The sequence below is a fragment of the Chelonoidis abingdonii genome, chromosome 14 (genome assembly GCF_003597395.2).
Source record: "Chelonoidis abingdonii isolate Lonesome George chromosome 14, CheloAbing_2.0, whole genome shotgun sequence".
Classification (NCBI taxonomy): domain Eukaryota; kingdom Metazoa; phylum Chordata; order Testudines; family Testudinidae; genus Chelonoidis; species Chelonoidis abingdonii.
Genome location: NC_133782.1, coordinates 26,667,979 through 26,680,195, shown reverse-complemented (window position 1 = coordinate 26,680,195; position 12,217 = coordinate 26,667,979). Strand labels below are relative to the sequence as shown.

Below are 12,217 nucleotides of genomic sequence, written 5' to 3'. Positions count from 1 at the left end.
TACAAGCACGAGACAGAGGGCTACAGAGTGTATAGAAAGCATCAGGATCTGGAGCACAGTTTATTTTTAATTAGGGCTGTCAATTAACCGCCGTTAACTCACGCGATTAACTCAAAATAATTAATTGAGATTAATCGCAGTTTTAATCGCACTGTTAAACAGGATGCAAAATATTTAATAAATTTCAACTGGTAAGTTTTTCTACATTTTCATATATATTGTATTGTGTTGTAATTGAAATCAGCATATTATTTTTGAATACAAATATTTGCACTGTAAAATGATAAACAAATGAAACAGTATTTTTCAATCTCTGTCGTGAAAGTGAAACTTAAAAATGTAGATTTTTTTTTTGTTACGTAACTGCACTCAAAAACAAAACAATGTAAAACTTCAGAGGCTACAACTCTACTCAGTCCTACTTGTGTTCAGCCAGTTGCTCAGACAAAGGTTTGTTTACATTTACAGGAGATAATGCTGCCCTTGTCTTATTTACGTCACCACAAAGTGAGAACAGACATTTGCACAGCACTTTTGTAGCTGGCATCTCAAGCTATTTACATGCCAGATATGCTAAACATTCATATGCCCCTTCACACTTTGGCCACCATTCCACAGGACATGCTTCCATGCTGATGATGCTTGTTAAAAAAATGTTTTAATTAAATTTGTGACTGAACTTCTTGGGGGAGAATTGTATGTCTCTTGTTCTGTTTTACTGGCATTCTGCCTTATAGTTCATGTTATAGCAGTCTCAGATGATGACACAGAACTTTGTTCATTTTAAGAACACTGTCACTGCAGATTTGACAAAACGCAAAGAAGGTACCAATGTGAGATTTCTAAAGATAGCTATAGCACTTGACTCAAGGTTTAAGAATCTGAAATGTCTTCCAAAATCTGAGAGGGACGAGGTGTGGAGCATGCTTTCAGAAGTCTTAAAAGAGTAGAAACTACAGAACCCGAACCACCAAAAAAGAAAATCAACCTTCTGCTGGTGGCATCTGACTCAGATAAAGAAAATGAACACGCGTCAGTCCGCACTGCTTTGGATTGTTATCCAGCAGAACCCATCATCAGCATGGACGCATGCCCCCTGGAATCGTGGTTGAAGCAGGAAGGGATATATGAATCTTTAGTCCATCTGGCACATAAATATCGTACAATGCTGGCTATAACAGTGCCATGAGAACATCTGTTCTCACTTTCAAGGGACATTGTAAACAAGAAGTGGACAGCTTTATCTCCTGCAAATGTAAGCAATCTTGTTTATCTGAGTGACTGGCTGAACAAGAAGTAGGACTGAGTGGACTTGCAGGCTCTAAAATTTTAGATAGTTTTATTTTTGAACTCAGTTTCTTTTGTACATAATTTTACATTTGTAAATTCAACTTCATGATAAAGAGATTGCACTTCAGTACTTGTATTAGGAGAACTGAAAAAATACTATTTCTTTTGTTTTTTTACAGTGCAAATACTTGCAATTAAAAATAAAAATAAAGTGAGCACTGTACACTTTGTATTCTGTGTTGTAATTGAAATCAATATATTTGAAAATGTAGAAAACATCCCAAAATATTTAAATAAATGGTATTCTATTATTAACAGTGCAATTAATCGCATCATTAATTTTTAATCACGTGATTCATCACAATTATTATTTTAATCGCTTGACAGCCCTATTTGTAATACAAATGAACTGACTTTGCAGTACTGAAGAAAAATGAAAATAAAGAAGAGAGACACTGAATGTACCAAAATGACCTTCATATTTGACTTTCAGACTATGGCACTCGGCAACCTTGCACGCTTCAGGCAGGAGAGCTCTCTTTTTTTTGGTCTTTAGAGCTGTTTATACTACATTTAAAAGCGAGGCTGAAACTGGACTGACACGTTCTTAAGGAGAGAGGACTCCTGAAGCACTGACAGCAGCCAGTTCTTTCCCAGACAACTGTGAGTAAGAACAGGCCCACCACAGCTATTCTGGGTACTGGTGAAGAAGGGGAGAGGATGCTGTGAAATATCCTGGAGAGGTTTGGTTCACTGCAGCAGTCTCTTAGGAAACGCTGGTCCTGGGAAGCCCTGCAGAGAGTGCTGGAAGGACTGCAAAAATGAGGGGAACAACTGGAGTTGTGACCCTATGTGCCAGGTCACACCACCACTCACTCTAATTTGGCCCAGCTGCCCCTCTGTCATGCCAGCAGGGAAGGGACTTTGCCATTATGCCACCCAGCTCTGAACCTGGGTCAAGTGGGGGGCCTGGGCCCTCAAAGTCCCCCCTTGTTGTATCCCCGCCAAGCTTAAGTTCTCAAAAGTGGAGGAGTATTGGCACTCCCTCCCACCCCCTGGCTCCAGCACCTGTCACCCCATAGTGATGCTAATGCCTTACAGCCAAGAGATATGAAGATGTTTCCTTACACTGAATTCTCAGGGCACAGTTGTGTTTGCCTGTCACCACCCATGACCACACACTATTCTTAGCCTTCCAGACTGACTGACAGGGAGAGAATGGCCTGGCTCCAACAGAGCAGGAAACACATATCAGCTATTACCTCGGAAAACTGCCCGCACTTCTAAGGCAATCTGCAATGAAACAATCTTCACAGCTCCATAGCAGAAGAGGATGATGCATGCTAGGAGGGGAGAAGTGTGGGAGCTCCCACGATTCCCCATACAGGAGCAGCAAGAGCCCTAAGCCTTGACACAGGCAATGAGGGCAGCTCCTTCCTTGGAAAACCAGATATTAAGATGATCTTGTCCTTGCACAGAGCATTTCATGAAAGCACTTTACCCACATTAATGGACTGAGGCTTACACAACTTCTGCCTTGAAGGTGGTATATTTTTATCCTCGTTTTAAAATCGATGGTGAAACTGAGGCATGGGATGAGATAGCAAAATTGTTCCAGGCCACAGAGCTGATTCAGAGCCACGAACAGAATCCATGAAGTCCTGGCAACCAGTCCCTTGCTCTAACCATTCTGCAGTATTACCTGCCCAGAATATTTGAGGTATCCTGGTATCTTGTACATCCCAGTGTTACATGAAGCAACAGGCTTCTCTATAGAAAAAGCTGCATCCCACCATTCTAGGGAACAAGTAAAAAATGCACTAACATGCAGGGTTCTTAAAGATATGAGGTACATTTTCAGTGCACCAAAGGCTTAACACCCTTCCCTCCTTGAGAGAAGAACACTGTCACTTTAGGAAGTTAGAAGGAAAGAGCTGATAAAAACCTAATTCTGCTCTTTTTAATTTCACAGCTCCAGATGTCTGACACTGACCTACATAGGTTTCTACTGGACAGTAACATGACAGTGGGTTTTGTGGGCTGAAACCATTTTTGGTGTAGGAAGTATACCAAGAAGAGAAAGTCTCTCTCGCTCCCACTTCTGCCAACAGAGACAGAATAGTAGCAACTCCTCAGGCTGGCAGATCACAGAGACAGAAGGGATAGCAAACAGACCCACTTACTTTAATTTTACTGCTAAGGGAATGGTGTAGAAGAAGACATTGATCTGAAATACACATACGAAGAACAGACTGAAGTGTTCAAACATCTCAGCAAAGAAGTACCAGAAGAGGCCAATGTTGGGAGTCAGATCTGGAACGGAAAGGCTGAAATTTAAAGAGAAAAATCAAGGTAACATTTTAAAGCAGTTGGTATTTGACTTACTTGCTTCTATGAAATTACTGAATCATTGTGTGCTACTGAAAGGAGAGATGTGGGTGGTGGGGAGGCTATGCCTTAGAATGCATTGTGAGTAAACCAAAGGGGAGAAAACTCAGGGAGGGAAATCACCCTCCATAGTTGGTGTCAGTGCTTCTAGCTGTCAGCACTACTTACATCTTTAACTATTCAGAGAGTTCATCGCAGCAGTACAAAACTGAAGGTGACACATGAAATTGGGGTGGAGTGGACAAAAAAAGGCTGCATCCACTTACTGAACACCTATGATCCCCAAGATATTTAAACATCCTAATCACTATTTTTTCAAGCAGCATCTAACTTTTTCCTTAATGTCACTTTAAGGCCATTTTATACAGCTAAACACACATGCAGCTTTACTCCTGTGGAGTCCATCATCAGTGACACCCACTGGTCAGTTTGGCTAATCCAAAGCACATGCCAAGAAACAGATCCACTTCTGGTTAATTATAGGGAGACTAAAGAAACTCCAGTATTTTCTCCCTACCTAGTTCGTCTTCTCTAGTTCAGTGGCTCTCAGCCTTTCCAGACAACTGTACCCCTTGCAGGAGTCTGATTTGTCTTGCATACCCCAAGTTTTACCTCACTTAAAAACTACTTGCTTACAAAATCGGACATCAAAATACAAAAGTATCACAGCATACTGTTACTGAACAATTGCTCACATTCTCATTTTTACCATATAATTACAAAATAAATCAATTGGAATATAAATATTGCACATATATTTCAGTGTACAGTACATACAGCAGTATAAACAAGTCATTGTCTGTATGAAATCTTAGTTTGTACTGACTTCACTAGTGCTTTTGATGTAGCCTGTTGTAAAACTGAGCAAATATCTAGATGAGTTGATGTCCCTCCCCCGGAAGACCTCTGTACACGCAGGGATACGGGTACCCCTGCTTGAGTACTACAGCTCTAGTTCTTGCGGTGATGGTTTAAAGGAACTTGGGTTATATATTTTTGGTATTAGTGAGTGTGTTTGTTTCCACTGCATTGCTGGTAAATTTTTCCTGAGACTGAAAGCTCTTTGGGACAGGGAATGGGTCTCCGGTATGCATAGATAATGCCTATCACAGTATGGACGTTCCCAGAAAACAAATTACAACTACTTACATGAAACCATACACAGATAGGATAAAGTCCCAGGAGTTGAGGAGGAAGAATGAGAGGCCGACAATTACCACCAAGCTACAGAGATATAGTGCTGCATATTGCGTGGTGTACAACCAGAAGCCTTTGCTTTTCAGTTTCACTGGTATGAACTGAAGCTGGAAACAACACACAAAGAAGGAAAATAAGAGGACATCCTGTGGCTTTCTGTTAACAAGACCTGCCCTGCTGCACTGCTGACAGAAAGCAGCAAACAGTGGCCCGGCTACAATGGGAGTAGCAGCATTCAGCACACTCTGCTCCAATGTGCTCTGCCTTGGCCAATCAAATCACACACTCTGCCCAATACTTTCAGAACTGTGCCTGAAAAGTCAGATAATTTCACATTCAAATAACGAGGTGTGTGGGTGAGTGAGTGATTCCCTGATGTACGTGCAGAATGTTGGTAATTGTGCAGCCAAGCAGGCACTCCAGGTTTGGAAATCTGGGCCACCTCCGACAGAAGCTCCACCAGAATTCAGCAGCTCTAAATCAGTGAAGCTGCATTGCCATTTAGCATCCACATTTGTACTGTACATGCCTTGCCAGGTCCCGAGAGGCAATACTGACTCATGGTTGTAAAGGGCTCCATCCCTCTGAACCATGACAGATTTAACATCAGAAAACTTTCTGGAACATCTCAAGCCAATTTACAGACTTCTTGGCAGGATAGACAGAAAGTGCAGGAGAGCAGCCATTTAATTCTGTACAAACTTTACAAGGGAGTCAGTGAAGTTTAACAACAAATCCTGACAACAGCCATCTTTTGGCAGCTCTGAATGCTTCTGAAAGTCCCCTTATAAATCCAAAGGCATTAGGTGTTCGCATATCACCACAGGTCACCAACTCTGGAAACACTACACTTATGCTCTGCCACTGCCATGCAGATGTTTTGCTTAAAATAAAGAGAAGTGCACAATGGGAACATATGCAGGGAACGCACTGCTCCCCAAACAACAGCATGGTCTCTTCTCAGATTTAACGAATAGTTTTGACTTTGTAGATGCTCCATTATGGCAAAGATTTAAAACAACAATGAAATTTCCTGGACATTTTGGAGAAAAATGAAAGACGTACACAGGGGAAAGGAGGAAGAGTCTGTAAAGGATTCTTCTCCATTTGCTTTCAGAGTTAAAGAAACTGAGAATGAGCTTCAGGGAAAGGGGGGCGGAAAGAGAGAGAGAGAGGAAAAAAAAAATCTGTAATGAACATCCACTGTAAAAGTCACACAGGGAGGCATGCCAGTGGAAATATATGACTGACAGTCATCTGGGACCTGGCAAGATTTTTTCAGACACTACTTATAAATCTCTGTACAAATGCTGGGTAAGAGTCCTTTCACTAGTGTCCATAGCCTTTCCCTGGAGCATCCCCTTGCTTTCCCAACTAGATGAAATGAGAAACTGAGCAGTTTCCATAAGGCCCTTTATGATTTAGGCTCTTGTTCCAGTCACGTCTCACAATATCAGCAGAAGACTTAAGACAGGTATCAAGCCACCTGAAACCCCAGACAAAGGGAAAGGAAAGGGAAGGGAAATACTGAATACCGTGATGATGGGTACAGTAGAAGCACCTAGAGAAACAAGATCAGATTAGTAGGGAGACACCCATTTCCAGTTAATTATCTCTTCTTCTAGTGAACACGAATAGTCTCTTTACATCATCCGCTCTATTCCACAACACTGTGCTCTCAGCAGCAGCTATCAGCATGCATTTGTCTTTTACAGCACTAGCAAAGAGTTGCCTCCGCTTTAATACCCCTTTCCAGTTTTGGGACGGTAGCTCTTGACCTACTGATAAATTAAACTGCTTTGCGGCTCAGTGTTCATTTTGCAGGGCTTTGGGCATCCATTAATAATTAAGGATATCATCTTCTTCAGAACCCCTGGTACAATCTGATCAACATTCTGTTAATGGAGGAGGAGTGAGGCTGGGGAGATCAGATGTTTCCAAGTACCACCAGTGCATGCCTGGCACTGTGCGGCAAGTTAGACATGATCACTGTCTTTTGCAGTCCATTGTTGGGCCCAGATGATTCAGGCAAAAGGACTGTCACTATACCTCATGGCACTGATGCGGAGTCACTATAGAAGAAACTCTGCTGCTCCAAAATTCTCTTTGGTGGTCATGTGACATCAAACGCAGTTTTGTGTTTCAGTAAGGAGAATTGCCTGCAAATTTGCAGACAGGGAATAAATGAGTTTCTGTTTTCCTCCTAGCCACATGACTATTGCAAGATGTTAAACCTGCACTGGTCTGGGGAAGGATAAGATTATTTTTTCCAAATCTTGAAAACTGGCCACTGAATCTCACAGTGAATCTCCTCCCTCCACCTAGACACGGGGCAATCAATGATGGCTGATAGGAGTTGGACATGCATAGGATATCAGAGGTTACAGCCAATACAATTACTCTTAAGAGAATATTTACCTGCAGAAGATACAGCAATGCTGGTGCAAACAAGGTGAGAGGATACAGTGACTGGTATGTCGCTAAGGCCAGGAATATAGCACTGAGGAGGGTACTACCTGCAGAGAGGAAACAAATCTCAGTTAACAAACGGTGATCATAAAGAGGGTCATATTCAAATAAACAGTCCTTTAAATATTGAGTCACTGCTCAAATAGGGAGAAGTACTGCACAGTACCTGCTGTGATCATCAGAACTCCACAAGTAATTAGAGGGGATAAAAATAACTATTTCAGCGTGTTCTGGAGCTTGTCCCTCTCTCTGTATTACAGGGACATTGAGACAAGAAGAAGGGCTCTGACAAACAGTCAATAGCATGAAATAGCAATTGATACAACTGGTTTATATCCCTATAATCTACCTAGAGAAATCTATATAACCCACGTCTCATACATAGATACCAGTTACTATTTATGTGGGAGAATGTGTAGTCTGGAGACATTTCTGCATTAAGCAGCTGTCTATTAATACTATACACTTGAGGGCCCGTTTTCACTGGACTGTCTTAGAGTGCTGTGCAAACATTACTTGAGCTTCACAAGTAAGAGTAGGGAAGTAGCATTAGCCCTATTTTACAGATGTGGTAATTTAGGCACAGATCTTAATTAAAAATTTTAGAAGTGACTTCTAATTGTGAATGCCTACATTTTTGGTTGCCCAATTTGAGACATCCTGGGCTAACTGTTGAGCACCCACACTGCTCATCAATTTCAACTGAAATTTTGGGTGCTCAGATCTGGCCCAAGGAAACTCCAGTTGGACACCAATAAAAGGAAGCACCCCTGACCAGGAGCTATTTCTGAACATTTTGGCCTAATTAATTTGCTCAAAGTTAGTGACAAAGAAAGGATTGGAAAGCAGGAGTCATGGCTCAGTCCAAAGGGGATAACCAGTAGATCACACTAGTTCACTCTACATCACTAACCCAAATAAGCTTCTCTCCTTCGCTTCCATCCTCTTTAAGAGAATGAGCAGCACAGACCCTTCACTGGGATCCCTAAAATGAAGAATCCTCTCCCTTTCACAATTACATTCTCCTAGACAGAAACTTACCTGTTCTCTGTTTCAGTGAGTGTTAGATTAGAAATATCTATGTACAAAGGTTTGCTATGCAGAAATCTATCGTTATATCAAAAACTCCAAAGAAAATCTTTTACCCATAATCTGATTCTCCCCCTAAACACACTTTCAGCACTAGCGGTTGCCACACACCTATTCAGGAAAGCAGCACACGGGACGATTACTACAGAGCAATTTTTCTTAACCTTTTTGATACTGGGGACTAGCTTGTCGTCTTTCTAAATGGTCAGGGAGATCTGAGGGACCGGCGTCAGTCCATGGACCTGTCGTTGGGAAACACTGCTACAGAGCAGTTCACTGGGAATTATTCAACTTTCAACAGCAATCTAAGTAGGTGAACAATTATACTACACCAAAGTGGATCTTGTTCACTTATTTTTGCAAATATAGTTTCAAATATAAACTGTCCTGCTTCAATGGCATAATCCAACCACTAACCAAATAAAGGTTAGGAAGAACCTTCCCTTACAGGTATATTAGCTTGTAATTGTTTATTCTGAAGTGTCTCCCTTCCTTCTCTGAGTCATCTGGTACTGGCCACTATTGGAGATAAGATAACAGATTAGACTGACCACTGATCTGGGCCACTAGAGAAATCCCTATGTTCTTATGTGAATATTACAGAGCTGCCCAGATGCTCTGCTGGGGGAGGGATAAGCATTGGTCTGCTAAACCCAGGGTTGTGAGTTCAATCCTTGAGGGGGCCATTTAGGGATCTGGGGCAAAAATCTGTCTGGGACTGGTCCTGCTTTGAGCAGAGGGTTGGACTAGATGACCTCCTGAGGTCCCTTCCAGCCCTGATATTCTATGATGGGAGCTTAGACTGAAGAGAAATTTAGCTTTAATTATGAGATTAAGGTAGCTGCCAGCCTAGTGTAATCTATTCTATATCTTCTACTATTAAAAAAATTAGGGACATTGGCATAATGTTCCTTTAGCATTCATCTGCTCCTGCTGCATATCCCTCTTCTGAAGCTATAGATGTTTGTAACACCACAAATTTGCTGATCTCAAACAAGGTTATGATTGCAGGTGAGAGTTAGACAATAGAAGCAGGTGAACTCTCATGCAAATATCCTTAATTAGAAAGAGAAAAAAAAAAAAGGGAAGCAACAGTGCCCCACATCCCCCTCAGAAATAAAAGATACAGAGGCAGATTGGTTTCTAAACAGAAAAATAATCAAAGTTGTGCATAAGGGCACCAGCCATAAGAATCAAATCAATGTTTAGGGAATGTTTTCATTGCATTGTAAACTCGTGTCGCTCACATGCAGGTTTGTGGACTCATTTCCAGGCTGTGCTTGAGTGTCCACACTGCACTGTAAATAACTGCAATTGCTGGACTTGAATCTCACAGCTGTGCCAATGTGTCCACACTGTACCATGCAGACCTTTTAACCTGGGTCTGTGGCTTGAGCTGTGTCCACACTGCAAAATGACAGGGGTTGGACTCGAGTCACAGCAGGAATCGGGCTCTGACCCTCCCACATCTACCAGGTGCTGGGACCCAGGGTCCCAAGTCCTTGCTGACCCAAGGCAGCCTGTGTGTCTCTGTGTGGATGGAAGGATGGTTTTGGCTCAAATCTGAGTCCGAGCCTGGGCTTAGTGTGTAGTGCAGACTTTTATACATATTGGGGTGACAGACCTTGTACTTAACTGTGCATTTGCCTTTTGCTTCAGTAATTCAAAGCAGACCTTTGACACTGCCTTAACCCAAACTGTGATGTGTCTACTATTAACTGCATTTCCAATAGCTTACGGTTCATTTTCCCAGTGCACTACCTTTTATTGTAGCCAAAATGAAGAATGCAATGACAGTATTGTTGATGGCACAGGTGGACTTTGCAACACAAGACATCACTGTGTACGGATTTAGTAGATAACTGAAAAAGAACAAAAACTCAATTACACTCATGCCATTAAAAAAAAAAATACCAAGGGGAGAAATATCAAAGGAAAATGGAAATTATTTGCTGTCTCTTTTTGATTGTTTAAATGTTTACATTGTACGGTTTCCTCTCAACCTCAAAAGGGATCCAATTGAATTGATGACTTTCAAATGGTGCAAAATCAGATGCTGCACTTGTGTATAAACAGGACTTCTCATGTCATGGCAAAGGATGGGGTGATTGTGGGAGAGCCCAGTGGGAAGCAGGAGATGGCAGAGGGAAAGGAGACCATTTAAAAAGCAATTCTGTTCTGAAAAGTGATCCAATAAAAATGGCCCACGTTACTCAGCCGGTCTGCTCCCGCTTTGTATTCAAAGTCACATATGCTGACTTTAGTGACTAAAATAAGTTCCTGCAGCATTTTTTATTCCTGTTAGCCCTGAGGGGCCAACATGGCTAAACAGACAGCAAGATGGATTCTATTTCTTCTTGTGCATTAACAGAACTGTTTCCTATGTCCCAGTCAGTTATACCTGTGCAACCCCGCTGAAGGCAACGTGACTGCATAGGTGCCAGCAGGGCCTAATTTGATCTGACAAACCTTTATTGCAGGTGGGATGTGCGAGAAGCAGAGAATCCAGGCTGATGCTCAGATCCCACAGTAACTGCAAGGCTTGCAGTTTAAAATATAAATTATCTTTTTACTTGTAAACTGAGCACATCTGAGCTGTAATCACCAAGAGACAGCAAACACAGAACCCCACAATGCTCTTTGAGTATCACTCTTCAGAGTGCAACCATGCTTTAAAGATACCAGCTCCTCTCTGAAAATTTGAAATGAATGATGCAAACAGAGCTGTAAACAGGGGAGTTTCAGAGGAAGTTCTCTTAGAGATGCAGTTTGTATGTGTGGAGGCTGCTAGGGGCAGTGTGCTGGGAGAGAAGCTGAGCCCTGTTTAGGGGGCGGGGCTTACCTACGTAAGGGTCCTATAAAAGTAGCCAGGCAGTCAAGCAGCAGTATAGACAGCTGCAGCGGCACAGCAGCCAACAAACAGAGCTGTAAACAGGGGAGTTTCAGAGGGAGTTTACAGGGGGAGGTTGTGGGAGAGACTAAGAGACCTAGGTAGAGGAACTGACAGGCTAGTTAAGGGAGTGGGTGGTGGTCTGCCAGTGTTCTGGTGCCTGCTGGGGGTTTGTTTTGTTTTGTGTTTCTTGGACTACCCGGTTTTAGGTGGGAAGGCTATGACCAATACAGAGGCAGCAGTGAAGGACACAATGAGGATGACTGGATGTGGAAGCTGCGGCATGTACGTGATCCTGGAGGGGGTACATGAAAAGAGTTTTGTCTGCATGAAGTGCCGCCTGATAGAGCTGATGGAAGAAAAGATCCAAGGACTGGAGATGCAGGTGGAAACTCTGGTCGAGTTTAGAAGGGAGTTCGAGCAGATGATGGAGCAAAGACATGAGGAGGCTGAAGGGATAAGCTCAGACTTGCAGATGGAAGCAGGACCAAAGAATTCTGAGGAGAGACTGCTCGTGAGGAAAGTGGATGCATGTGACTAAGAGAACCAGGCAGAGGAAAAGACAGGCCAGTGAAGGAGAAATAGAACTCAGGAACAGGTTTGCAGAGTCGGAAAATGAAGAAAGGGCACAGCAGGTGGTTGCCAAAGGAGAGAGGGCAAGGAAAAAGAGAAGAGCTGCTAATCCTACAGGAAGAGGGGAGGAGTCAATGGAGGCAACACCAGATATGAGCTCCAGGAGGATACGGAATGGGTTGCGAAGACTGCAAGGGTGAATAGGAATCGAAGGACTTGCAGCCAGTGGGTGCAGGGAATAGACAGGAGAATCACACTGTCACCAGGAAAAGGCAGGTCTACGTGATTGGGGACTCCTTACTGAGAAGAATAGACAGGCCT

The 12,217-nt window shown here is 42.6% G+C and overlaps 1 protein-coding gene across 1 annotated transcript in view; it reads right to left on the bottom strand.

Annotated features, from left to right (window-relative positions):
• Positions 1 to 12,217, bottom strand: part of PIGU (phosphatidylinositol glycan anchor biosynthesis class U) — a 56,463-nt gene that overhangs the window by 29,105 nt on the left and 15,141 nt on the right. Inside the window, exons 6-9 of the mRNA XM_032769646.2 lie at positions 10,195 to 10,295; positions 7,294 to 7,391; positions 4,828 to 4,982; positions 3,474 to 3,617 (exon numbers count right to left, since the gene is read on the bottom strand). Of these exons, the coding sequence (XP_032625537.1) occupies positions 3,474 to 3,617; positions 4,828 to 4,982; positions 7,294 to 7,391; positions 10,195 to 10,295 (498 nt within the window). The remainder of the gene's footprint in view (positions 1 to 3,473; positions 3,618 to 4,827; positions 4,983 to 7,293; positions 7,392 to 10,194; positions 10,296 to 12,217) is intronic.